A 25975-nucleotide genomic window follows, 5' to 3' on the forward strand; every position below is an offset into this window, starting at 1 on the left:
TGAATAACAAAAGTCTTCAATTTCAATACTCAGCTCTTTTATAGATCAAGAGGCAAATTATTCACTATTTAATGTCTCTCTGTACACTTGTTATCCTTGATTCAGCAATTAAACTGTCCACACATTATTTAGCAGTAATTAAAGGGTTCAAATCATCCACCTGCCCATTTATTCACTTCTATTTTTCTATTTTTCCCCATTTAATTTTTGTTACAAGCTGAGACAACTGATTGTGTGTTTTACCTTGATGATACCTCTGATATGCATTTTGGCGATCATCTCTGCGGTGTAGAGGAACATGAGCAGTGTGTCCAGGGTGAATGTGACAAACTGCAGTGGTGGGTAGTGCTCAAAGGTCATAGGTGTGTTCATACAAACTGAAATTACACTGATTATGGCACAGGCCCGTAGGAGAGAATGAACCCACTGAGGAGAAAAAGCACAGCAAATTTAAGAGAGTTTAGTTTTTAAGGCACAACGCCATGGTTTAGTTTTTAGTGATGAGTAAATGATGAGAAATTTTAATTTGTGTGTGAACTATTCCTTAAATTTACAGCTACGTGGAGTGTGATTTTGGACCAATGGGATTTCACTGTGAGAGGGGATACCTAGTGTAATACATCAGAAAAAGAATAACCAAGATTCCATCGAAATGTTTTGATGTGCAACACTGTTCTTTTGCAGCTGGTTTAGCCAAACCACACATGGATGCACAATGCATTATTGTGTCATGCGTTAGAACAAGGTGCTCGCTGTTGATTGCTGCAACAAATCTCTTTTCTATATGGAGTGTGGGATTCAGTGATTATTTTTACATACTGGTTTGTTGATCCAAAGGATGTCAGCACTGTCGGTCAGTGTTTCGTCGGGCCCAAAGTCAGTCATGGGCTGGGCCTCAACCCGCGAGCTCTGCTTCCGCTTCAGCATGCTTGGGCTTGCTGTGCTATAGAGAGAGTGGATCTGAAAGACAGGAGCACATCAACCACGAACGATAACTTAAATGACACATCGACCAAAGCTAAAATTGTGTTTGTTTCCCCTTAGATCTGTTTTTATTGGATGCTGATGCTATTGTGCTCTGAAAAGTGCAATCTAGTTTATTGGGGGAAAAAAAGGCATTTCATGTGATAAACTAAATGCTAAGTTCCAAAATTATACAGTATAAAAAATGACCTCAGAAAAAGTGTCATGAAAGTCCTTAGTGGAAAAATATGCTATAACTACTGAGGCATGCAAAGAGATTTGGGCTATGTCTTCATTGCAGCTTTCCAGTACAAAATGAGAACACAGCTCTGTACGGAACCAGACAATATGTATTGTAGAGTTGCGCAGCCACCGCTAAACACAATCAAGCATATGATGTACATAAAACAAAGACTGTTGACACACAGAATACTGACTTACCTTCTGCAAAGATCACACTGGATCTTCACCATAACACAAATGAAAGGCAGAATATTGGCAATAAGGCCATTCTTATCGAGGACAATAATAAAAACATGGATATCACACACTCACTGAAACAAAGCGCACATACCAACGGGAAAAGTAAAGCTGAAATTGCTCCAGCACTGCACATAACATGCGATCAGGCATACCCTGTAAATAACACACAACAGTTAGTTTACATGGCATATGGTGTACCAAACGGATACAATTATATCGACAAATAATGTCCACCATATCAGACAAGGCATAAATGCAACACTGAGTGGCGGAGTCATGGACGGATGGGAATTTGGGAACAGGTTACTCACGGTCAAGCTCCTCATTGGTGCATTCATCCCCGGCATAGAGAGGGATGGAATTCAGTACGAAAGACAGTTGATTGGTGGAGATGAGGCCTGTCCTGCAAAGACACCATACAGTAAGTCATTTATTCTATTGATGTCCAATTACTTAGAAATAAATGTGGTCAATGAATGCTATATCACATAACATCTAAAATCTAGACCTTTACATGTGATATAAACGTGTGTAAAATGGTGTACAATATGATCAAGAGCTTCTGCCTTAGATGGTTAGCTTTTCTAAGTCAGTCTAAAGCTAAAATATTGAAACATCAAGGTCATTTAAAGGTAATTTTGGCATAATGCAATCTGTCATGGTGCGAATTTAAACAATAATCCCATTAATTTCTTCAAATAGTCAAAAACAATTGCTACAATGAAAAGACTACTGTAACCTTTAAATTTGCTAGTTCGTTATTTTATTTTATTTCACTAGTTGATTATTTTATTTGGGGAAAAAGAAACAGATGTCAAACAATAATAATTTATTTAAGAAAATGTTTTGTACATTTTTATTTGTCTTATATAAAGTTTTATATATATTGGTGTAGAGGTTATTTTGTGCTCCTGCCTCTTTAAGGCAGAGCGCGCTGGAAAAAGAAAAAAGAAAGAGGTGAAGTGAGTTGTATACGAGTTAGGCGGCTGTTCATGCTGTTATGCCGATGCTTCTGAATAAAGAAGAAACGTGAATTATCACCATTGTAACCCGTGTTTCATTTATGTTACCCACGATGAAGAGAATGGAGTAATCGCCGACGCGGCATCAAGAAATAAGGGTTACAGACTGGTGGCAGCGGTTTCAAGTTCAAGAGTTTCTGGAAGTTTCACGGCAGTAGCGTTTAACTACGACGGCGCATTTCTAATGCACCGCGAAGCGTAGTGGTGAGTGAACTTTGAAGTGACATTTGGTCTGTTTAAGGGACTATTTCATCACTTGCTCCGTTCGAAGTTTAACAGCACCTAATTGACAGGAAAATGTCTATTGATTCTCGCGCGCTTCCCGCACGCGCCTCGTCTCTCAACGGGAGCGATGATGACGAATTGGACAGTACGGCACACCGTTCGTCTAATCATACAACAAAGGTGCTGCACTTCAAAGTCGATCTTCCACCATGTTTCCATGGGGACGGTAAGGATAAAGACAGTTTTCCTTATGGAAAGCCCGATTAGAGCTTGCTGTAAAGGCTTGTGCTGATGCACAGACACAGGATTTGGCCGCCATTTTGCCTACGCGGTTGAGTGGAGATGCTTTAGCTTACTGGCTCTCCCTGTCTCCTGATATACAACAAGACTATGAACAGTGTGTTGCTGCATTAAATGACGTTTTTGGCCGGAAGCAATTTTTGCTGCATTTTCAGACTTTTGTGAATGCCAGACTGCGTATGCCCAAAGAGCCTTTGGAAGTATTTGCAGCTGAGATTACAAGACTGGTTTTGGAAGCATTTCCAAATTATGGTGAGTCCGCCATTACTATGGAAAGATTTAGACGGTTCATAGCCGGTCTTGACCCTGTTCTCCAGGCAAAATGTCATGAGCATGGCGCTACTAGCCTAGAGGAAGCATTAGCTATTGCTTGTAAATGGGAACGAGCACAGGAAGTTCTCAGGCTAGCACCCGTTTCCCATCTCAGTCAAAAGTCCAGCCTGACGCTAACTTCATCACCAACTTCACCCAGTGGTGAATCGCTTTCTGCTATGGTATCCACAAAGACTGCATCATCTGACATTTCATCAGAAATCATGATTGCCGTAAAGCAACTAACTGCTGATGTTAAGACTCTCAGGATGGAAGTCGGTCAATTAAAACGACAGCAGGAGCCCAGTTTTCAACATGCTTTCTCCAGACAGAGAGGCTACTCACCTGAACGTGGTAGAGATAAAAATCGTTACTCTCCGCTCTCATCTCCAAGGAGATACCAATCGTCACCTGCATCATCTCCATATCATCAAGAGGAACCTTACTCCTCCATCCACCGAGACGGTGACAGACATCGAGGCTATAGAGAATGCCACGTCAGCCCGTCTTCACATCACCGTGATCGTCACATCAGCCCGTCGCCGCATTATAGAGAACGCCACATCAGCCCATCTTCACATCACCGTGATCGTCACATCAGCCCGTCGCCGCATTATAGAGAATGCCACATCAGCCCGTCTCCACATCACCGTGATCGATACGTCAGCCCATCACCACATCATCGAGATCGTCACGCCAGCCTGCCTCCACATTATGGTGCTCAACATGCCAGCCCTACTTCTCATCGTCATAGCCAACATGTCGGCCCGACTCTACATCATCGTGATTATTTCAGACCAACATCTGATGATCGCTTGCATCACGCCTCTCATCATCAGGATCGTCATGTGACCGAATTGCCCTCCAACAAGTTTTCTGGTGAGAGATATGGCCCACGATCTTCTAGGGACCATCTACCCTCGTCTGGTGATCATCATGTCAGTTTCGGCGATGAGGATGTTGAACAGCAGGGAAACGTCTGGTAGCAGGTACTATGGGCCAAGTATCTGCTGAGTCTATGAGTGGGCCCAAACAAACTGAACTGGTAACTTCTGTCACTCCCACACCTTATGTTTTTGCTATCATTGAGAACATTTCTGTACAAGCATTTGTAGACACAGGCTCAGAAATATCTTAGATCAGTGAAACACTGAGAATGTCGATACCCTCTCTCATGAAAAAGCCTATTCAGAAATCCTTTCTGCTGGCAAAATCAGTGACGGGTGACTATTTTGACACTCTTGGTATGTTGCCTATTACTATTAGGCTGGGTGAGGAAGTGTTCTCCCATAATGTCCAGGTGGTTAGAAATGCTACACAGCCTGTTATCCTTGGTTGGGATTTTCTTAGCAAACATCACGCTGAAATTGACCTCAGGGAGAATCATTTAAAATTGTGGAACTGGACTGTTCCTTTCTTGTGTTCACAGCATATAGTCCCTCTTAGGAGTAGTGCTGTGACTTTAGAGCCCATTTTGATCCCAGCCAGGTCACAGATGAACGTTTTGGCAAAAATTCAGCCCAATATTGGGGAAAAAGAGTTTGCATGCAATTATGTTGGAATTTTAGACCCTGAAATTCAGACAGTACCAGGTCTTTTTGTAGCACGCACCGTAACCTCTGTAAGAGCAGGCGTGACTTGTGTTCGAGCTATGAAGGATTTTCATGTTCCCTGTGGCACGAGGCTAGGTGATTTCCATTCTTTAGTCTCTCAACCAGGTGAAGAATACACAATGTTGGAACCCACAGTAGCTCAAATACAGACTCAAATTGAGCCCTGCCCAAAATCCAAGGTAGGCCTCAGTCAAGCTGCATTGGACAGAGAACAACAGACTCAGCTAGAGACCATAATTTTCAAATATGCAGACATCTTCAGTGCAAATGATTATGACTATGGTCGTACAGATTTGGTCAAGCATACCATCCGTACTGGGGATGCGCAGCCCATCAAGCAGAGGGCTTATAGAACATCACCAAACATGCGAGCTGAGATAGATAGGCAAGTTCAGCAGCTTCTTTCTCATGATGTCATCGAAGAAAGTTGTAGTCCTTGGGCTTCCCCTGTCGTCTTAGTAAAAAAGAAAGATGGCAGTTACAGGTTCTGCATTGATTTCAGGAAGCTTAATGCAGTCACTGTAAAAGACTCGTACCCCTTGCCCCAACCATCAGACGCTCTAGACAGCTTGTCAGGTGCATGTTGGTTTAGTACAATGGATCTGTCAAGTGGATAGTGGCAAGTTGAGCTAGACTCTAATGATAGGGAGAAAACTGCATTCAATATAGGCAGTGCTTTATATCAATTCAAGCTTATGCCGATGGGTCTTACAAATGCCCCTCCGACTTTCCAACGACTGATGGAGCTGGTGCTTCGTGGACTTAATTGGAAAGTTTGTCTTGTGTACCTTGATGATGTATTGGTGTTCAGTCGGACTTTCAGTGACCATCTTAACAGTCTTGAGGAGGTTTTCAGTCGATTTCGTTCAGCAGGTCTAAAATTGAAGGGTAGTAAATGTCATTTTGCTCGCAGTGAAGTGTCTTACTTGGGTCATGTTGTATCTAGTCAGGGTCTCCAGCCAGATGAAAAGAACCTGGTCAAGATCCGGTCATGGCCTACCCCCAGGACTGTCACAGAGGTGAGAGCGTTTGTTGGTCTGTGCTCATATTATAGGAGGTTTGTCAGGAATTTTTCTATAATAGCTACACCTCTTCATGCTCTAACCCAAAAAGGTGCTGTCTTTAAGTGGTCGAGTGAATGTGAGGATGCTTTTAGATCACTGAAACATGCCCTCACTAATCCTCCCATTGTAGCTCACCCTATATTCACACAGCCTTTTCTGCTATACACTGATGCTTCTCATGATTGTGTAGGTTCGGTGCTTGCTCAGATGCAGGAGGGAAGGAACGAGTAATTGCGTATGCCAGTCACACTCTGACTCCTTCTGAAAAGAAATGGTCAACTTATGACCGTGAGCTTTGGGCTGTGGTGTGGTCTGTCCGACATTTCAGACATTTCTTGTCAGGGTCCTCATTCAAAATTATTACCGACCACAAACCCTTGTTGTATCTGAAAAAGGCAGCAGTTGATAATGATCCGACAGGTAGAAGAGCACGTTGGATACTTGAAATGGACGTGTATGACTTTACCATTCTACACAGAGAAGGAAAGCAGCATAGTAACGCTGATTCCTTGTCGCGGCGTCCTAGCTCGCCTGTGACAGAAACAAAAGCAGTGCAGTGTGTCATTCTCGGCCATACCACTGCTGAAAGAGTCTCCTCTTCTGCTGAAGAGCCAAATGTTTGTGGAGTTCTTCCTGACATGAGTCCGACATTGTCAGTTGATTTGGCTGAATTACAAGCTCAGCAAAAAGCTGACATTTGTCTTAGTGCTGTCATCGACTGGAAAGAGAATGGTAATCAAAGGCCCCCATTAGGCAGACTCAAACGATCCCCTGCCACACTGAGGAAACTCTGGCATGAATTCCCCAAATTATCAGTCCAGGAGAGTATATTGTGTCGCAGAGTAAAATCATCTCCTCATAGCCCTCCTGCTTACCAAGTAGTCTTGCCTGAGGTACTCATTCAAACAGCTCTTAAATGTTTTCATGGAGAGAAGTTTAGTGGACATTTGAGTGCTGAGCGTACTTTGTTAAGAGCCAGGAAAATGTGCTATTGGCCGTACATGTCTCGAGATATCCATAAATTCTGTGCTGAATGTTTATCTTGTCAGTCCTGTGCTTCTACCACTCCTCATGAAAGAGCCCCGTTACAGTCGATCAATGCGGAAAGACCATTCCAAAGAATTGCTGCTGACATCACTGAGCTATCTGTTACTTCACTTGGGAATAGGTATGTTTTAGTTGTAATGGACTATTTTACCCGCTTTGTCAATCTGTACCCCCTAAAAGACCAGCGTGCTACAACTGTAGCACAGTGCATCTTTGAGGATTACATTAAACAGCATGGGGTCCCTGAGATATTCCATACAGACCAAGGTAGACAGTTTGAGTCCGATTTGGTTAAACATTTGTGCAGTCAACTTGGCATTGAGAAAACCCGTACCTGTCCCTACCACGCCCAATGCGATGGCATGGTCGAAAGACTGAATCGAACATTGAAAGACCAACTCGCAAAATACATTTGTGAAAGTGGGGGTGAATGGGATAAATATCTGCCACAAGTGGAACTGGCTTATAACTCCAGTGTTCATTCCAGCACCGGGTTCTCCCCTTTCTTTCTTGCACATGGCAGAGAACCATGACTACCTGCCGATATCCTTTTGAACTGTAGTCCTACTGTCACTTCCTGTACACCAGGTACCCCTGCGGACTATGCCCGAGATGTGACCACACGTTTGTCTTATGCTTTCCGAGATGCTACTGCGCAGTCCGCTGCAGCTAAGCTTAATCAGAAATGGCAGTATGACAAAAAGAAATTTTTCCACCCACATAAGCCAGGGGACTTAGTGTTTTTGGATGACCCAGCTCAGAAGCAGAATAAGCTGGCTCCAAAATGGAAAGGGCCATATAAAATTCTGAGGAGAATGGACAAGGATGACAGCCCTGGGGTAACTTATGAGATTACAGATCCAAGAAATCCCCAGTCAAGACAGTGGGTGGTACATCACAATCGCCTAAAGCCTTACAGGGGTTCCATAGGGAATTTGCCTGCCAGTTCCTTTCCAGTATCTGTGCCTCATGTGGTGGATAGTGCTGTGGCCCCTCACTCTGTTCCACTCAATGCAGTGAGTGGAACAGAGTGAGTGGAACAGAGTGTGGCCCCTCACTCTGTTCCACTCACTGCATTGTCAGGAGCTTTGCCTTTCCGACCCATTACCCCACCTTATGTGCCTCACCCACCTGAAAAGCAGATTGCACTTCGAGCAAGGACTGAATGTTCAGCTCAAACTGTTTCTTTGTCTCAGCCAGAATCTGTGCCACAGCCTAGTGTTTGCCCTACAGCCTCTCAGGCCCCGGGGAGGGTCCTATTGCCATCAGTGGACCCACCTCAACTGACTCGCAGTGGCCGCATGGTTAAGAAACCTGAGAAATTTAAAGATTTTGTTTGTTGATGTGTTATGCACAAATTAGTTGTATGTGCACAGTACTTTTACTGTACTGTATAACACCTAATTTGATTTCCCATACAGGATAAGGAATGTGTATTATTCTAGGTGTGTTGGTAATATACCTTTTTATGCACTATTGCATATGCACTGTTCGTGTTGTCATGTTAATAAGTTGTTTCGATATTGTAGAGTTATTCAGTATTGTATTGAGATAGAAACGAGGACGTTTCTTTGATAAGTAGGGAAAGACTGTAACCTTTAAATTTGCTAGTTCGTTATTTTATTTTATTTCACTAGTTGATTATTTTATTTGGGGAAAAAGGAACAGATGTCAAAAAATAATAATTTAAGAAAATGTTTTGTACATTTTTATTTGTCTTATATAAAGTTTTATATATATTGGTGTAGAGGTTATTTTGTGCTCCTGCCTCTTTAAGGCAGAGCGCGCTGGGAAAAGAAAAAAGAAAGAGGTGAAGTGAGTTGTATGCGAGTTAGGCGGCTGTTCATGCTGTTATGCCGATGCTTCTGATTAAAGAAGAAACGTGAATTATCACCATTGTAACCCGTGTTTCATTTATGTTACCCACGATGAAGAGACTGGAGTAATCGCCGACGCGGCATCAAGAAATAAGGGTTACACTACCAAAGGAATTTATATGGGTGGGAATCACAAGTTAACTGGCGAAATTATATAATATCTTTATTTAGGTCACGATACGATATTACTGCAATTCTTTATTTTAGGTGTATTGCGATCCAAAACTATGATAAATTATGAAATTTCACTCAATATTCATCTTCACTGGACTTAAGAGGACTGTTTCCAAATCACCAAATGCATTGTTAAATTAATATAAAAGTGGCAGTTCCAAAACTAGGCCAATTTATTTGGCCTTTGTATTGTATCTATGTGCAATACAAAGCCGTAATTATAGAAGACCATAATGGCTCCTTATTTCTGTGGTTAGGTCAATGTAGCTAGTCTTTCTAAAAATTATATATAATAAGGGACTGTTGTTGAATTTCTAGATCGATCTGGCAAAAAGAAAAACCAAAATATTATTATGGAAAATTTTAAATTATAATATTGATATTTGGCATGCAAATATGGATACAATATTACGATATTTTAACATATCAATATTTCTTTCCCCACATTTAGCAAGTTGTATCTTAAATTTCTCACATTTGTTTCAAGAACATTGTGGCCTGCTAAGAACAGCCTCTACAAAGTCAAAGTAATTGCAACAGTTAGAAAGTGTTGATAGATAGAGGTTTGAAGACAGTGAAAACCAAATTACAGGGTGTAAGTGCAGTAATGTGGGAGTAAGTTGCAGAACACTGCAATTAGTTTCACTTTTCAAGAAAGGACTATTTGCCTAAAGGCAGGATGCAATCACTAAACATTTTAATGGTGGATCAAGAGATCCTCTGGTGTTGTGAATTTGCTTTTAAGGTAGTTGTTTTACAAAAGTGGTTTGGTTTTATATATAATTGTAATATATATTTATTTATATATTTACAACATTTGTACATTATTCCAAACTTTTTTCCAAATATACTTTTATTCTCCAAAATGGCATTCAACTGATCACAATTTATAGTCAGGGCATTAATAACGTGAAAACTTACAACTACAATTTGAAAAAGTTCAGAACTTCTTAAACTACTTCAATGAGTTCTCATAAAAAAATCCTCCATATGCATCAATGACAGCTTTAAAGATCCTTGGCATTCTAGCTGTCAGATTGTCTAGATACTCGGGTGACATTTCACCCCACACTTCCTGTAGCATTTGCCATAGATGTGGCTGTGTTGTCGGGCACTTCTCATGCACCTTACAGTCTAGCTGATCCCACAAAAGCTCAATGGGGTTAAGATCCATAACACTATCAGCGGTAACGTGTTCAACAAGCCATGTGATAAGATGCAAGGATTGACTGTCTCAGACGCAGAGGCAATTGAGATTCATCCTCCGCCACCCGGATTGAGGCAAGTCACTACACCACCACGAGGACCAAAAGCATACCCAATTAGGAATTGGGTATGGGGTATGCCAAAATTTATGTCCAATGTTTGTGTATATTTGCCCACTCTAAACTTTTCTTTTTGTTTTTCTGTTTCAAAAGTGGCTTTTTCTTTGTAATTCTTCCCATAAGACCTGCACAAATCTGAGTCTTCTCTTTACTGTTGTACATGAATCTGGTGTTGAGTGGGTAGAATTCAATGCAACTGTCAGCTGAGGACATGTGAATTGTCTGTTTCTCAAACTAGAGACTCTATTGTACTGTTCTTCTTGTTTAGCTGTACATCTGGCCTTCCACATCTCTTTCTGTCCTTGTTAGAGCCAGTTGTCCTTAGTCTTTGAAGACTGAAGTGTACACCTTTATATGAAATCTTCAGTTTTTTTTTTGGTAATTTCAAGCATTGTATAGCCTTCATTCCTCAAAACAATGACTAACTAATGAGTTTCTATTTTTTTTGCAATTTTTTACCTAATATTGACCTTAACACATGCCTATTGCATAATGTGGCAACTTAAAAACAAACACAAATACAATGTAAAGCTTCATTTAACAAACCAAATAGCTTTGAGCAGTGTTTGATATAATGGCAAATTATTTTCTAGTACCAAATTAGCAATTTAGTATGATTACTCAAGGATAAGGTGTTGGAGTGATGGCTGCTGGAAAAAGGGCCTGTCTAGATTTGATAAAAAATGACTTTTTTTCAAATGGTGATGGTGCTGTTTTTTTACATCAGTAATGTCCTGACTATACTTTGTGAGCAGTTGAATGCCACTTTGGTGAATTTAAAGTACCCCTTTCCTTTCAAAACAGCAAATTCTGTACATTATTCCAAACTTTTGGCTGCCAGGGTGTGGGTATATATATATATATATATATATATATATATATATATATATATACCCACACCCTGGCAGCCAAAGTGTATATATATATATATATATATATATATATATATATATATATATATATATATATCAGGGTTTCCGTTGTCCGGTAATTACCAGACATTGGCCGGTAAAAAATTAAATGTCCGACAAAGTTAAATCTCTCCGGTCAAATTGTCCGATTAAAATTGCCTAATAATCCCGTCCCCCTAACACAATCTGAATTTGAGAATAAGCCTAAAATGTATAAAGCAAAAATACACCGATCTCTTGCTATGTTATAAAGGAACAGGCTCTATCGTTTGAAAGTTATGAAACAACATCGCATGCTGCATTTCAAATAAAGCGCACGCCTAAAACGGCTGCAATATAGACCTAAACAACGAACAATTGAGTGAGACGTTTCAAATATGGCCAGGCCCAGGCAGACTAGCTTTAAAAGCTTTTTTCAGAGGCCAGACGATGGTGAATCAGGAACATCTCATTATAGATAGATCAGTGCTTCTAATCCACGCATTCGTGCATTTTTTTTCTCTATCATCAAAACTGAATAGCCTATGTTCATCAGTGCATTGTTACAGTCTATATCAAGCAGGGACACGTTTGTGTGCATTTTATTTTGTGATTTCACCGGAATTAATAGAGAATCTCCGCAACGGCGATAGATTGAAACGCGCGTCCTAGTGAAGATTGCGCAACTCACGCAGCGCGTCGTCCATGCAACTGATAGCAGCGGACACGATCGCTCAGCTTGATTTCAAAAACAACAGATTTTAGCGCTAGAGCTCTTACTTAATAACGGATTAAATGAATGATCTGCTAGTTAACTGGAGATGTTTTATTTATTTGTATTAGGTACATCCGTGCCTCAATGTTTCAAAAAGTGAACGTGTGTGAAACCACAGTAAAAAACAATTGGCGTTGATTGACGCCAATCGGACGTTCATGTTTTTTTTTTTCGTCTATTTGAAAGTTAAGCTAATAATAATATGTTGCATTCTATACGGCCTGATTATGTCATTTTTTAAGTTACATAGACTGCCTCCAGTTTTCCTCAACTTGACTAATTAAGAGGCGATATATTTGACCGGCATATCATCAAAATGTCCGTAAAACGAAACCTCTGCCGGTCACTTTGACCGGCACCATTTTTTTCTAGCGGAAACTCTGATATATATATACACAGTATATATATATATATATTAGGGCTGTCGATTTAATGCATTAATTCAGTGCGATTCATTTTACCAAAAATAATGCATTAAAAACATTTACGCAATTAATTGCATACCCCCGTACCGTAATAAGGAAGATTCCTGAGAAATTCAAGCTTGTAGTACCACCTGTTTACTCCAGAGGGCAGTAAGTGAAATTTCAGCTGTATGTGCAACGCGCAGTTTATACAGTGAAGAAAACACTTCAGTAGGCAGAACAATACAAACATGCGTTATGTTCTTGCGTTCAAAACACTTGATGGAGCGCAAATCCGAACTAAGGGATCTCAAGATGTGTTTAAAGATTGAGTATTAAACTATATTTAACTTGACACAGTGACCTAAACATTTTATGTTTATGACACAACGCACCCGAGACGCGTACACAAGCATGTCTGACTTGTAAATTGACTGGGTCCTTAAACAAGCCCTCATAATAAATTACGTTTAGGTGTGTGTATATATATATATATATATATATATATATATATATATATATATATATATATACCTTGTCTGTATATTTAAAGACAACTATGTATAATTATATATTGATAGAAATATGTATAATCTTTATATATTGAATTATTGTTATATGAGGGGTTTCTCAGCAAATATTTGTATATGCGTTTAATCGCGATTAATTAATCGGGACAACATGTAATTAATTTGATTAAAAATTGTAATCAATTCACAGCCCTAATATATATATATATATACATGTATACACGATCACTATAAGGATAACTATCCTCATAAAGGAAGCTCTTCAGATTCTTAAATGTGCTACAGAACATAAAGCATGTAGCAGGATACATAGATAAATTTTGCTGTGCTTCGAGTATTTCTCAACAACCGTGTGGACCCACAGAATCAGATACACAACACCACGTGACTATGTATTTAAACACTCTGCATCTCTGACCAAGATATTTTACTAAGTAATTTTGTGGTGGACATTTATTGTACTTGTCATTTATCAGATATGCAAATAAAAAAACATAATGAAAAAAAAATATTACAATTAAATAATATACATATATTATATATAATCATACAAAACAAATTCACTCGAGATTATGTCTCTGCACTTTAGGCTACGTGACACACCGGAACATTTGACATCAGCCCTGATGCATTAACATCATTCAAGGAGATTCCTCCCGCTGCTGCAAGGTTACCATGGCAACAGAGGAGAGTAGAGCTGCAGATGCAATCCCTTTCACTTAATAACATGAAAAAACACACGAGTTTCATTACAAAAAATGCCACTTTGAAATGGCATTGCGTTTGTTATTTTCTAAATGTGTCACAAACTTATTCAAAAGCATTTTAAACCCATGACATCGCTGTTGAACAAAGGCCTTTGGCTGCGCAGTCGGTCAATTCACTTCCTGGTAGACATGCAAACAAGCCGAATAAAACAAAACACATCTCTTATATGACACCTTAAGCGAATTCACCAAGAAAAAAGGGAGAAAAAGCTCGTTTTACTTACTTGTTATTGAAGTATCGTCGTTAGTTCGTTGTATAATCCTGACCCGTTCTTTGGAGCTCGAGCTTCAGTTACAGCAGCCGCGCGACAGCTGCGCACCGGACGCGCGTGACCCGCTACAGCAGAGCGCCCGGGATGAGATCCCGCAACCCTTTACAATGTACACACACTCAGGACTGATATGCAGGTTACAGGTTTGTCATTGTTTTGCCAACATAATGCTGAATGCAGATGAAATGTCGTTGAATTTAAAAACTTAAATTAAAACAGTATATATTATTGATACTACTGCGTGTATTACTTTAACAGCTAAATTAAAAGAAAATTTCACCAAAAAGGTAAATTATCTTATTTATTTATCCTAATGTCGCTTTAAACCTGTAAGATATTCACATGGCTGTTTGTCATTAAAATGAATGATCAGCTGTGAAGCCCAAAAAGTCCAAAACACCATAAAACAATAGTTAAAGTAATCGATACTTTAAGACTCGTGTGTAACATGCCAAGTATTCTGAAGACGTACAATCATTTTTGAGTAATTAACAGAATGAAATTCAAGGTGCTGTTAGTAAATCTCAATCTAATCATTTTTCAAACGACATAATAAAATATGGCGCTACGGCGCATGTTATAGTCGTGCCGTTTGGACACGAGACGCACAATCATATTATTTAAATAACATTAGAATGCATGGTCTTAATGTATTACTCACTTTAAATGTTATCTTCACAAAATTTAACAGATTAAATTATTGCCGTTATCATTTGATTCTTTGGATCACGCTTAGTACCATGTTAACTTATCAGGGTGCCTGGTCCCTTCACAGATCTGCTATATTCTATTGGTTCATTCATTCATTCATTCATTCATTCATTCATTAAGTGGATGTGTATTCTAGATGGAAAACTAGACAGATCTTGTAAGCACTGTGTAGCCAGTTTGTCCTTAAATATGTTTTGTGGTTTGGAAGAACTTTTATGGGTGATAAGAAAATACTTCTCCAGAATTTTCATAATTATTTTCTTTTTCTTTTTTTATGTTAGAAAAAAATATTTGAACCTTAATAACAGATCATGATAGAGAAGATCATGTTGAAAGAGATTCAAATCACTTAAAATAGTTTTGTGATGTAATGATTGATTCTTATACTTACTGAAAATCATGTTTTATGCATTAAATACAAGCAACTAAAGAAATCCTTTCAATTGTGACGTATAGAAAAAGAAAGCAGTGCAGGGAAATGGAAAGTAAATTTTGTAGTCATCTGTTAGCTACTGCTTTTAACTATCACAGAGGTATAGTCAAGACCAGACCCTCCAAAACACTGACTCAGACCCCCTAAGACCTAGACTAAGTCCTGACCCCTGGAGACCCAGATCCAGACCAAGACTAGACCTTTCAAGACCCAGATCCAGATCAAGTTCTGTCAACCCAAGAACAAGGCAATACATTTGAATGAACCGAGATTATGAATTTATATTTAAAGAATTTATATTTATATTTAAATTTTACCAATGCAGACTCTGACATTTTCCAGACAGCTTTATATAAAAAAACAGTCCAATTTTATGAACTGAAATGGTTAGTGGACAGCCTAGAAGATTTAGCTCCTAGGCTGTGTACCACAGTAGACGTCTGCATGGCATTGGTCTGATTTTCACTGCATGTACACCTATTCCTTTTGTCACAGGTGTCACAAAGTTGTTTGTTCTTCTACCACAATAAAAGTAAGATAAAAAAAGAGAAAGCTCTTTATTGCAGGCATCATTTTTCAAAAGAATGCTAATAGATTGTAAATGAAATAATACAATTCCAGTTTATCCAATAGGATCTTAATGTATTCTTAGTGGATACTTATCTGATTACTTTAGGACTGGTTCAACATTATGAAAAATAATTTTCATCATCAATAAACTCTCAAAACACAGATGGCTGCTTCACATGTTAACATTAAATGGCAAATTCATCTTTGCTAATCAAAGTTAAACTGAGAGATGGAAACTTAATTGAAAACAATTGTTGGAAAATTAAACTATTAAAATAACCCTGCAATAAACGGAACATTCTTTGCTGACAATAAGACTGACAATCTCTGATTGAAATAAAGAATGATGTATGCTGATATAAAGCAGTAGAAATTATTTAAAAGAATAGTTTGAAAGAACTGATTCATGAGCTGGACTTCCCAAAACCATGGGTTACTAAGAATTGTGTTTCATATGCATTATTAATAAACAAAATAACAATGTTTATATTTCAAAATCACAGACATGTCTTTTGAATGCATGAATGCAACAGCCAATCAGAGGAGTTAAAATTTGCATCACTGGTGCAGAAGAAATCCGCTCAGCATTGAACTAATTCAGGAACACTGTTCTCAGCTTGTTTGGGATGTGTAGCTACATAAATAATACGGCATGCAATACATTTATATTTATCAATATTAGCAATTACAATATCAAGTGAAATAATCTTCGAAAATTTGTTATAGACTATGTGCGAGCGACATGGATGGGTTCAGCCGTTGCACACCTTCTCCAGTATGTGAGCGGGGTCCATATTGGGGTGGCAGGTGTTGTAACAAAGCTCATTTTTAGTGTGGCAGCTGCCACCTCTTGCCACCCTTCTGGCCCCGCCCGCCCCTGAGAAGTACATGAAAATTTTCAGTAATGGTAAAGATGCCACGCTAACTAGTGGTTGAAATAATGATCACGTTTAGTGCACTGGTGATACACTGCAGTCTTGATTAAGACCATAAGGTGAGACCAAAATCCAGACCAAGGCTTTAAGTGTTGAGACCCAGACCAAGACACTAAGTAATGAGACCCAGAAACAGACAAAGACTGTGTTTATATTGAGACCAAGACCACATGATCAAGAATCCAAATCTGACTTATCATGACCCAAGTTTTCTTCTCTTTTTTTTTTCTTTTTTCATTTTATCTCTTACGCTGGCTTCTGCCTTTGTAAAGAGAGTCAAAACTAATCAAACGCTTTCACGTGGAGAACACAGTTGGCCTCTGAAGAATTTGAGCAGGATTTGGCCAGCCCATTCCCCCTCTGTTTGGGAAAGTGAAAATTCCTGAAGGCACTTCACTTCAGGTTTCTGGTGGTGATTTAAACATGCATGCAGAGACTTTTGTGAACTCCGTCTTAGTTTCTGTGCTTCTGATTTTGCTCTCAGCCATTGAAGGAAGTTTACTGCAGTCACTGAGGTGAGTTACACTATATTGTTTTTCTATATGTTTCCCTCTTTTCCACTGTGCACTTACCAAACATGTTTTGCTGACAGACTGGGTTTCTACACAGTGGAGAAAATTTGAGTTATGCAGTCACAGCTACATAACTACAGGGTCTTATGCTTGTAGGTTTTGTCTTGAACTATTTACTTTTCTTTCTTTTTTCTTTCCTTACATCAATGGAAAAGTGCCAGCAGTATTGTATTTGTTTTAGTTTGTGCCTCTCAAACTATTGTTTTACTTCAAAATGTGTCCTTTTTTTAAGTCAGGCAACATTGCTTATTAAACCTTTTTGATCACTTCCAAAACTTCACAATTACTTAAATGTAAATTACTTAACTTTGCCTATTGTTTACTGGTTTAGTCATAGCAGGTGCACATTTGATCTAATGTCATCACTTGTGTACAACAAAGCATGCCTATTGTATAGTCATACTGCACTGCACCATATCTGTCGAAAGTAAATTTGCTGACAAACATGTTCTATGTAAGAGCAACCATACTAAGCCCCTGAATAGTGTTTGCTTTAAAAAAAAAAGTTGTATTTTTACTACTATGTAATGTGAGAAAGGCAAACTGCAGAGACGAAAAGCAGGAGTGGAATGTTAGAACGCTACCAAATGAAAACTTTTTCACAAGGGAACTCGGTGGTAAAATAATAAACAGTGAAATATAGTCTGCCGTTTGTTTTGAAGGGGTTTGCAATGAAATTCTTGTTCTTGAGTGTCACACCATTTTCTTCATGGACCCTTTCACAGCCTACACTGTTATTCAGCTACAGCAGTTCTATGCCTCTATTATAAAAACAAATATTTTTATCAAAATCCTAGAATCTTAGAATCACTTTCACAAACCTAATATAACATGTAACTTTTAAACATTGTGTTTAATTGTTGTTCTAAATTGTAGATCTTTAATCACCTTGAAAGTTTATTATTCTGTTGCTTCCACATTCTTCTAGGAGATATTTTTTATTGTATGGACAATGTCTTCTCTGTGGGATTGAGTACTCTAACAGAAACATATCGTATGAGTCATGGCTACATTTCCCCATTGCATTAGTTATTATTTCTCCCATGATTAGAACAATCATAAAAAACTTATCTTCAAATATTAGTTTACAAGATACATACTTTGCAAGATACATAGACAGGAAATCCAGTAACATCTTATCCACACAAACTAAAAAAGATTTTCCACCAGAAAGAGAGAGGGAGTCTGGTTGTCATTAATGGTGAAAGGGAAGACTGCAAACACCACCCACCCACCATCTGACATATGTTCACCTACATGGGAAGAACAGAGGTTTGATGTGTAAGGCAAAGGTCAAAGGGGTGAGTGAACACTCTGTATCTTGCAGGCAGGTGGGTGGAGAGTGTAAGCTCTCTGCCGAATCATCACTGAGGCGCTGTCGGACCTCCGACGGGTTGATCTGCAGCGGGAGAGGAGAGTGTGAGTGTGGGATTTGCATATGCCAGGTCACCGAACTGGGAACATTTTATGGACCACGATGTGAATGCCATGACTGGGTCTGTCCGACATACGATGGGAAGACCTGTGGAGGTAAGAGATCTCTCAGTCTCTCTTTTCTCTCAGTCCTCCAATCCAGGGTCCAGCTTCAGTGAAGGCCTTTATTGTATCATTAGCTACAATGTGTCATTTGAATCTCTAATGAAATTTCTAATAGTCAAACACAGACAGTTTCAAAAGACCCTTTTGAGTTTTTCTCCCTGGAAAAAAATAAATAAAATGAAAATCCACGCTGTTCCAGGCTGGTTTTTGCTGTGCTGATTTGGTGCTGCTCAAACTAGTGAACCTGCACTGCCATGCTGTTAACCTTGAAAACCATATCAACCAGCATCTTCTTTCTGGTGAAGCTTGTTATGAGGTGGACATACAGTGCCAGCACAATAGCATCCAATGCAGGGGACCAACATCCAAAGCACAACATATGATTGTGACTAGCAATGCTGGTCTTTTCAGGGCTACAGCACCTCTTTTGCAGCTGGGTCTGTTTTAAGGATTTTGCAGACACTGCTTCAAAGCTTATTTTTACCAGTGATTACTTTACTTTGTTGAATGTCATTGCAGTAGGTTCCACTGGATGGTGAGTGTGTGCAAAAATAGTTGTGAGGCCACAGAAATCCATTAGCTTTCTGCAAGCATGAATGCACAGCTCTCAAAGACTCAACGAAAACCTCTGAATCACCTGACACTCAAACCCTTGATTGACAGCTCTATGACCTGTTGATGGCATTTGTAGACTACGTAAAGGCCAGCTTTGAAACATTTCATGTTTATAAGCACACAGTATTCTATGCCATCTTTACACTGCAAAAAAAACTTACAAATGCTTCATCTGAGGCAGCATTAATACAATGAAAAAGTGCAAAACACTGTGTGTTTAAAGGTATAGTTCTCCCAAAAATGAAACTTTTCTCATCATTTACTCATGCCATCCCAGATGTGAGACTTTCGTTCGTCTGAAGAACACAGATTATGATTTTTAGGAGAATATTTCAGCTCTGTAGGTCCATACAATGCAAGTGAATGGGTGCCAACCTTTTGATGCTCCAAAAAGCACGTCAAGGCATCATAAAAGTAATCCATAACTTTAATAATTTTCATAATTTCTAAGATATTTATATATAACTGATATGTAAGTATTTTTATTCTAGAAATTCTTCTCCTTTCCCAGTAGGGAGTGGTATGCATGAATAATGTGAATCACCAAAACCACAAGAAGAAGAATATGAAAGTAAAAGTGGACACTGACTGAACAAGAAGGAGAATTTTATTTTGAAGAATTTGAAGAAGACATTGATTTAACCACTGTAGTTTTATGGATTACTTTTATGCTGATTTATGTGATTTTAGGAGCTTCAAAATTTTGGCACCCATTCACTTGCATTCTTTGGACCAAAAAAGCTGAGATATTCTTCTAAAATGTTCATTTGAGTTCATTTCTGCAGATGAAATGGCATAAGGGTGAGTAATTGAATAAGATAATTTTCATTTTTAGGTGAACTATTCCTGGGGTGTTCAGCCCAAACATGTTTTTTATGTGTCTCAGCATTCGTTTTCAAGGTGCTGAGATTTTAAAAAGAGTCTCGAGACACCTGCGTTCTGTTTCATTCGTTGTTCCATTTGTCCAGCTTTTAAATGCAATAATGCTTTTTTAATGCATATTGAATATAATGTTTTAAACAATATATGAAATGATACATTATTAAAAAAAAAAACATACTCTGTCATTACAACAAAAAGATGCTGCGTTTCATTTACATAGAACCAAAGCAGCATCAGAGCTGCCTTCAATGCTAGGGGTTTAGGTGGTTTAGAGCTAACATACAGTATGTTAGTACAGCTTTTATGTGGGGTTGTATTTTTACACAGGATTTGGAACAGGCACAGTGCCTGCTCAGAGCAGCCTCACTCGCATGTGTAAAGACGCCTCCATTATAAGAAATTGTACACTTATACAGACAGTCTATTATCAACACTGTAATTTCTGTAACATGTAAGTTTTCTGTCCCATACACCAGAAAATAGCAATCCACCAGACAGACTTTGGAAACAAAACACCCACCTATTTCTGTTCCACCTCCAGGTTTTGATCTGTAGACACTAGGTGTTGAGGACTACAATGTAGATATGTGAAGCTGGATAGAAAGATTTATTTGTGGAGGCAGGTTGCAAGCCAGTGAAGAGCTCATTAGCTTTCACCATGGCCAGTAATAGGGTTTCTCTCATGGTTATGTCTTCTGAAAATGGAGACCACGTATGGACTAAAACTTTTTCTTACTAACTTCATAGCTATACACATGTCTGCCAAAACACTCCACATCTCATCTGGTTTTCAGAGCTGCATTGCAAAGCATACAGTTTGGGGATTTTAGAGACCTGTAAAAGGATCCTTATGTGCTATTGTTGGTATCCCTTTGTTTCACTGTAACTGATGTTATGGAACAGCATCAGGTGGAATTTGTACCATAAATATAGTGAGAACAGCAGTGCTTATAACTTGCTTTCCATTCAATGTCTTTATTTTTTTAACTATCACACAAAGATGGCAGGATGTTTTGTTTTACAATTTCATTTAAGATCAGCATGATATGTGACTCATTTAATAAAAAATTCATATTCTGATTTAGTCATCACCATCTCCACTGAGCTATTGTCAAGAGAGTTGCTTTTGTTCTGGGAGACTTTTGCTTTGAAACTCCTGTTTTTGTTTACTGATAAACAGATACAAATGATAACACGGCTTGACCCAGAGATAATGCTGCAAACTGAGGAAAACTTGCATGTAGCCACAAAATGTTTTACCTAAAAGCTAAACAACAGCTGTGTGTGATTGCATTTTTATGTTCACTCACATCCCCAGTGTTTTAGTCTACATTTCATTAGCATACTGTATGTCAATGTTTCCTTTATGCATGTTGTCACAGCATACTATAATAATTTAAATGTTCAAGTATTTTCATGGGACATGAATGTTTGTTGTACAGCCTGGGAGAAATGGAATACAATTACATGGTTTTGTCCCCATTTTTTATGTGACCTGGTTTTGCTTTGAATCTGTTATTGGGGAAAGAGCTCAACGTGGCAGTTCCTTCCCACTTTTTTCTCACTGATTTTTCCCTTTTCCCAAGCTATTTAATTGGGTTTATAAGGGACCACGTGAAAGATTTGGCACAGCTCTGCCTCGACTTTTCTTCTCTGCAACTTTTTTCCATCTGTAGAAACTATGTTTTCTTGGTTACTTGGATTGATCTTCATTTGGTCTTGTGACGTGATGCATTGGCCTTTTCTATCAAACACATGCTGAGTTGAAAAAAATAGGTACATCTTAAGTGTTGACTGAATTGAGGTGTGTGTGTGTGTGTGTGTGTGTGTGTGTATGTGTGAGCGTGTATTTATCACTTTGTGGGGACCAAATGTCCCCATAAGGATAGTAAAACCCGAAATGTTTGACCTTGTGGGGACATTTTGTTGGTTCCCATGAGGAAAACAGCTTATAAATCATACTAAATTATGTTTTTTGAAAATGTAAAAATGCAGAATGTTTTCTCTGAGGGTTAGGTTTAGGGGTAGGGTTAGGTTTAGGGGATAGAATATAAAGTTTGTACAGAATAAAAACCATTATGTCAATGGAAAGTCCCCATAAAACATGGAAACACAACATGTGTGTGTGTGTGTGTGTCTGTGTGTGTCTGTGTGTGTGTGTCTGTGTGTGTCTGTGTGTGTGCGTGTGTGTGTCGTGTGTGTGTGTGTGCGTGTGTGTGCGTGTGTGTGTGTGTGTGTGTGAGAAAGCAAGAGCAGTCTTACATGATCATTTATGTCCAAAGACATTTGTTTTATATACTGAACATACAGTCAGGATTTATGATGTTCCTTTGGTTTTTGAGATGTGTTTGAGTGACCATGTCAGATGAGTAATTTTCCATGTTTTCAGGTTCCATTGGAACTCTGTCATGAGCATTCTCTGTTTCTATTTTTAAACTATCTTAAATCACATACTCTTTTTTTTTTTTTTTTTTTATAATTGTCTAAAATTAATATTTTATATATATATATATATATATATATATATATATATATATATATATATATATATATATATATATATATATATATATATATGAATGAATGAAACTGTTTACTCACAGGTTTGGAAATGTTTAACTGCCCCATCTTTCAATAACAGTTCTTTTGCAAAACGTGAATCATATGGTGACAGGTTCACAAGCAATCCGCACTGATATGAGCCAAAAACACATACAATCCATGCTGAAATGTTCAGAATACACAAACGTAATACAATACAAGCTGATGTTGGATGCTTCAATAGGCCAAAGTAGAGATGCTGGTCCTCACAGGAGTGACATCTCACATCTTCAGTGCTCCTAACTAAAACAATTACTAAGGAGCCATTGGCTCCTAATCTAAAATATTTAGGAGCAAAATGGCTGTTTTAGTTGCCACATCACAGAACTGCTCAATTTAAAGTGTTCTTCAAAAACAAGTTAGAAAGCCAAAGAAAAAGCAGCTGATAACTCATTAATCTGGTGTTTAATATATATATATATATATGTGTGTGTATATATATATATATATATATATATATATATATATATATATATATATATATAATTTGCATTCCTCTTTTGTCTCAAAAGTTTTCAAACCCCTTTCAGAAATTATACAAATATAACTGATTATATATATATATATATATATATATCCATCCATCCATCCATCTTCAACCGCTTATCCGAAGTCGTGTCGCGGGGCAGCTGCTCCAGCAGGGGCCCCAAACTTCCCTATCCCGAGCCACATTAACCAGCTCTGACTGGGCGACCCGAGGCGTTCCCAGGCCAGTGTGGAGATGTAATCTCTCCACCTAGTCCTGGGTCTTCCCGAGGCCTCCTCCCAGCTGGACGTGCCTGAAACACCTCCCTAGGGAAGCGGCCAGGGGGCATCCTTACCAGATGCCCAAACCACCTCAACTGACTCCTTTCAACGCAAAGGAGCAGCGGCTCTACTCCGAGCTCCTCACGGATGACTGAGCTCCTCACCCTATCTCTAAGGGAGAAGCCCGCCACCCTTCTGAGGAAGCCCATTTCGGCCGCTTGTACTCGCTGACCTAGTTCTTTCGGTCATGACCCAACCTTCATGACCATAGGTGAGGGTAGGAACAAAAATTGACCGGTAGATCGAGAGCTTTGCCTTCGGCTCAGCTCTCTTTTCGTGACTAACGGTGCGATAGAGCGAGTGCAATACCGCCCCTGCTGCCCCGACTCTCCGGCCAACCTCCCGCTCCATTGTCCCCTCAATCGTGAACAAGACCCCGAGGTACTTGAACTCCTTCACTTGGGGCAAAACCTCATTCCCTACCTGGAGTACGCACTCCATCGGTTTCCTGCTGAGAACCATGGCCTCAGATTTAGAGGTGCTAATCCTCATCCCAGCTGCTTCACACTCGACTGCCAAGCGATCCAGTGAGAGCTGAAGGTCACGGACCGATGATGACATGAAGACAACATCATCTGCAAAAGCAGCGATGAGATCCCCAGCCCACCGAACCGCACACCTTCCCCACCCCGACTACGCCTCGATATCCTGTCCATGAATATCACAAACAGGATTGGTGACAAAGCGCAGCCTTGGCGGAGACCAACCCCACATGGAATGAACTCGACTTTGTGCCGAGGACCCGGACACAGCCCTCGCTTTGGACGTACAGGGATTGGATCAGCCCTAAGAAGGGACCCCCCACCCCGTACTCCCGCAGCACCTCCCACAGTCTCTCCGGGGACCCGGTCATACGCCTTCTCCAGATCCACAAAACACATGTAGACCGGATGGGCATACTCCCAGGCCCCCTCCAGGATCCTTGCGAGAGTAAAGATCTGGTCCGTTGTTCCACGGCCAGGACCGAAAACCGCATTGTTCCTCTTCAATCTGAGGTTCGACAATCGGCCGAACCCTCCTCTCCAGCACCTTGGAGTAAACTTTACCAGGGAGGCTGAGAAGTGTGATACCCCTGTAGTTGGCACACACTCTCTGATCCCCCTTTTGAAGAGGGAACCACCACCCGTTCTGCCACTCCTTAGGCACTGTCCCAGATTTCCACGCTAATGTTGAAGAGGCGTGTCATCCATGACACCTCCACATCCGAGCTTCAGCATTTCTGGTCGGATCTCATCAATCCCGGGGCTTTGCCACTGCGGAGTTGTTTGACTACCTCAAAGCTAAATATATATATTAGTACTGCCCTTCAGAATCTACAAAACAGGTATTTACTAGTGATGCACCGAAATGAAAATGATTTTTTTTTAAATACATATTTTAAAATATATATTTTTAAATTATTGTATTAATATTATACTTTTTAATTAATTTCATGAATTTAATGAATCTGAATTGAAAAACTACAAACCAATAATATGATCACACTTTTATTGAAAGTAACACACAAAATTGGACAGAAAATATATTAAAACAATATTAAATATATTATTCCTTATTCGGTTCTTTTAACAATTATCCAAATAATGTAACATTCTAGAAAACTATAATGATATGCAAAACAGACAGTAACAGAAATTAAACGACAGATGTAGCCTCAAGTGAAGAACAAAGTTTTGCAGGGCTAAACAAATTTTAATATAATTGCTATACACATAATAAATTGGACTGCTTTCTATTTAAGAAAAGTGGCAGGTTTCTCCTCAAGATCAAAACTTGCTCAGCTTTCTGGCAGGAGAGACTGTTCCTCTTCTCATCAAGAACATGAGATGCTGCACTGAATAGTCTCTCTCTCTCTCTCTCTCTGTGCTGGTGCTTGGGGTAGATAAATATCTGTGTGCAATCCGCGCAAGCAATGGAGAGCGATCTTTGTTCATGTACCAGTAGTCAAGAGGATAGTAGCGTTCGCGTGATATGAGCATGAAGCGATTGTCTGTGTTCCGCAATTGCTTTCGGGTCCTTGAATAACGTATAATGTGTGAGGAAGGGCACCTGGTGGATTTTCTCTGGTGCCCTCCTAGGGTAAGATGGTGCCCCCCTATTGAGTTGGTGCACTATGCAGACTGCGTAGTATGCGTGTAGGGAGCGGCGGCACTGCTTTGATGTATTTCCACACCGCTGACATCGGCCTTTGCTGGGTAGCCCCGTGATAATGGTTAGATTGATTGAGAATGAAACCTGAGCACTGAGGGGCGGGGAGGCATATATTT

At 39.4% G+C, this 25975-nt stretch overlaps 2 protein-coding genes across 2 annotated transcripts in view; one reads left to right on the forward strand and one right to left on the reverse strand.

Annotated features, from left to right (window-relative positions):
• The window catches only part of LOC127658816 (sodium leak channel NALCN-like), a 239088-nt gene extending 225001 nt beyond the window's left edge, over positions 1-14087 (reverse strand). The window contains exons 1-5 of the mRNA XM_052148359.1: positions 13996-14087; positions 1758-1849; positions 1538-1599; positions 820-960; positions 244-426 (exon numbers count right to left, since the gene is read on the reverse strand). Coding sequence (XP_052004319.1) covers positions 244-426; positions 820-960; positions 1538-1579 — 366 coding nt within the window. The 5' untranslated portion in view covers positions 1580-1599; positions 1758-1849; positions 13996-14087. The remainder of the gene's footprint in view (positions 1-243; positions 427-819; positions 961-1537; positions 1600-1757; positions 1850-13995) is intronic.
• A 2881-nt stretch (positions 14088-16968) lies between these two features.
• The window catches only part of LOC127658596 (integrin beta-like protein 1), a 74552-nt gene continuing 65545 nt past the window's right edge, over positions 16969-25975 (forward strand). Inside the window, exons 1-2 of the mRNA XM_052147972.1 lie at positions 16969-17207; positions 18592-18794. Coding sequence (XP_052003932.1) covers positions 17116-17207; positions 18592-18794 — 295 coding nt within the window. The 5' untranslated portion in view covers positions 16969-17115. The remainder of the gene's footprint in view (positions 17208-18591; positions 18795-25975) is intronic.

The sequence above is a fragment of the Xyrauchen texanus genome, chromosome 18, assembly GCF_025860055.1.
Source record: "Xyrauchen texanus isolate HMW12.3.18 chromosome 18, RBS_HiC_50CHRs, whole genome shotgun sequence".
Lineage (NCBI taxonomy): Eukaryota > Metazoa > Chordata > Actinopteri > Cypriniformes > Catostomidae > Xyrauchen > Xyrauchen texanus.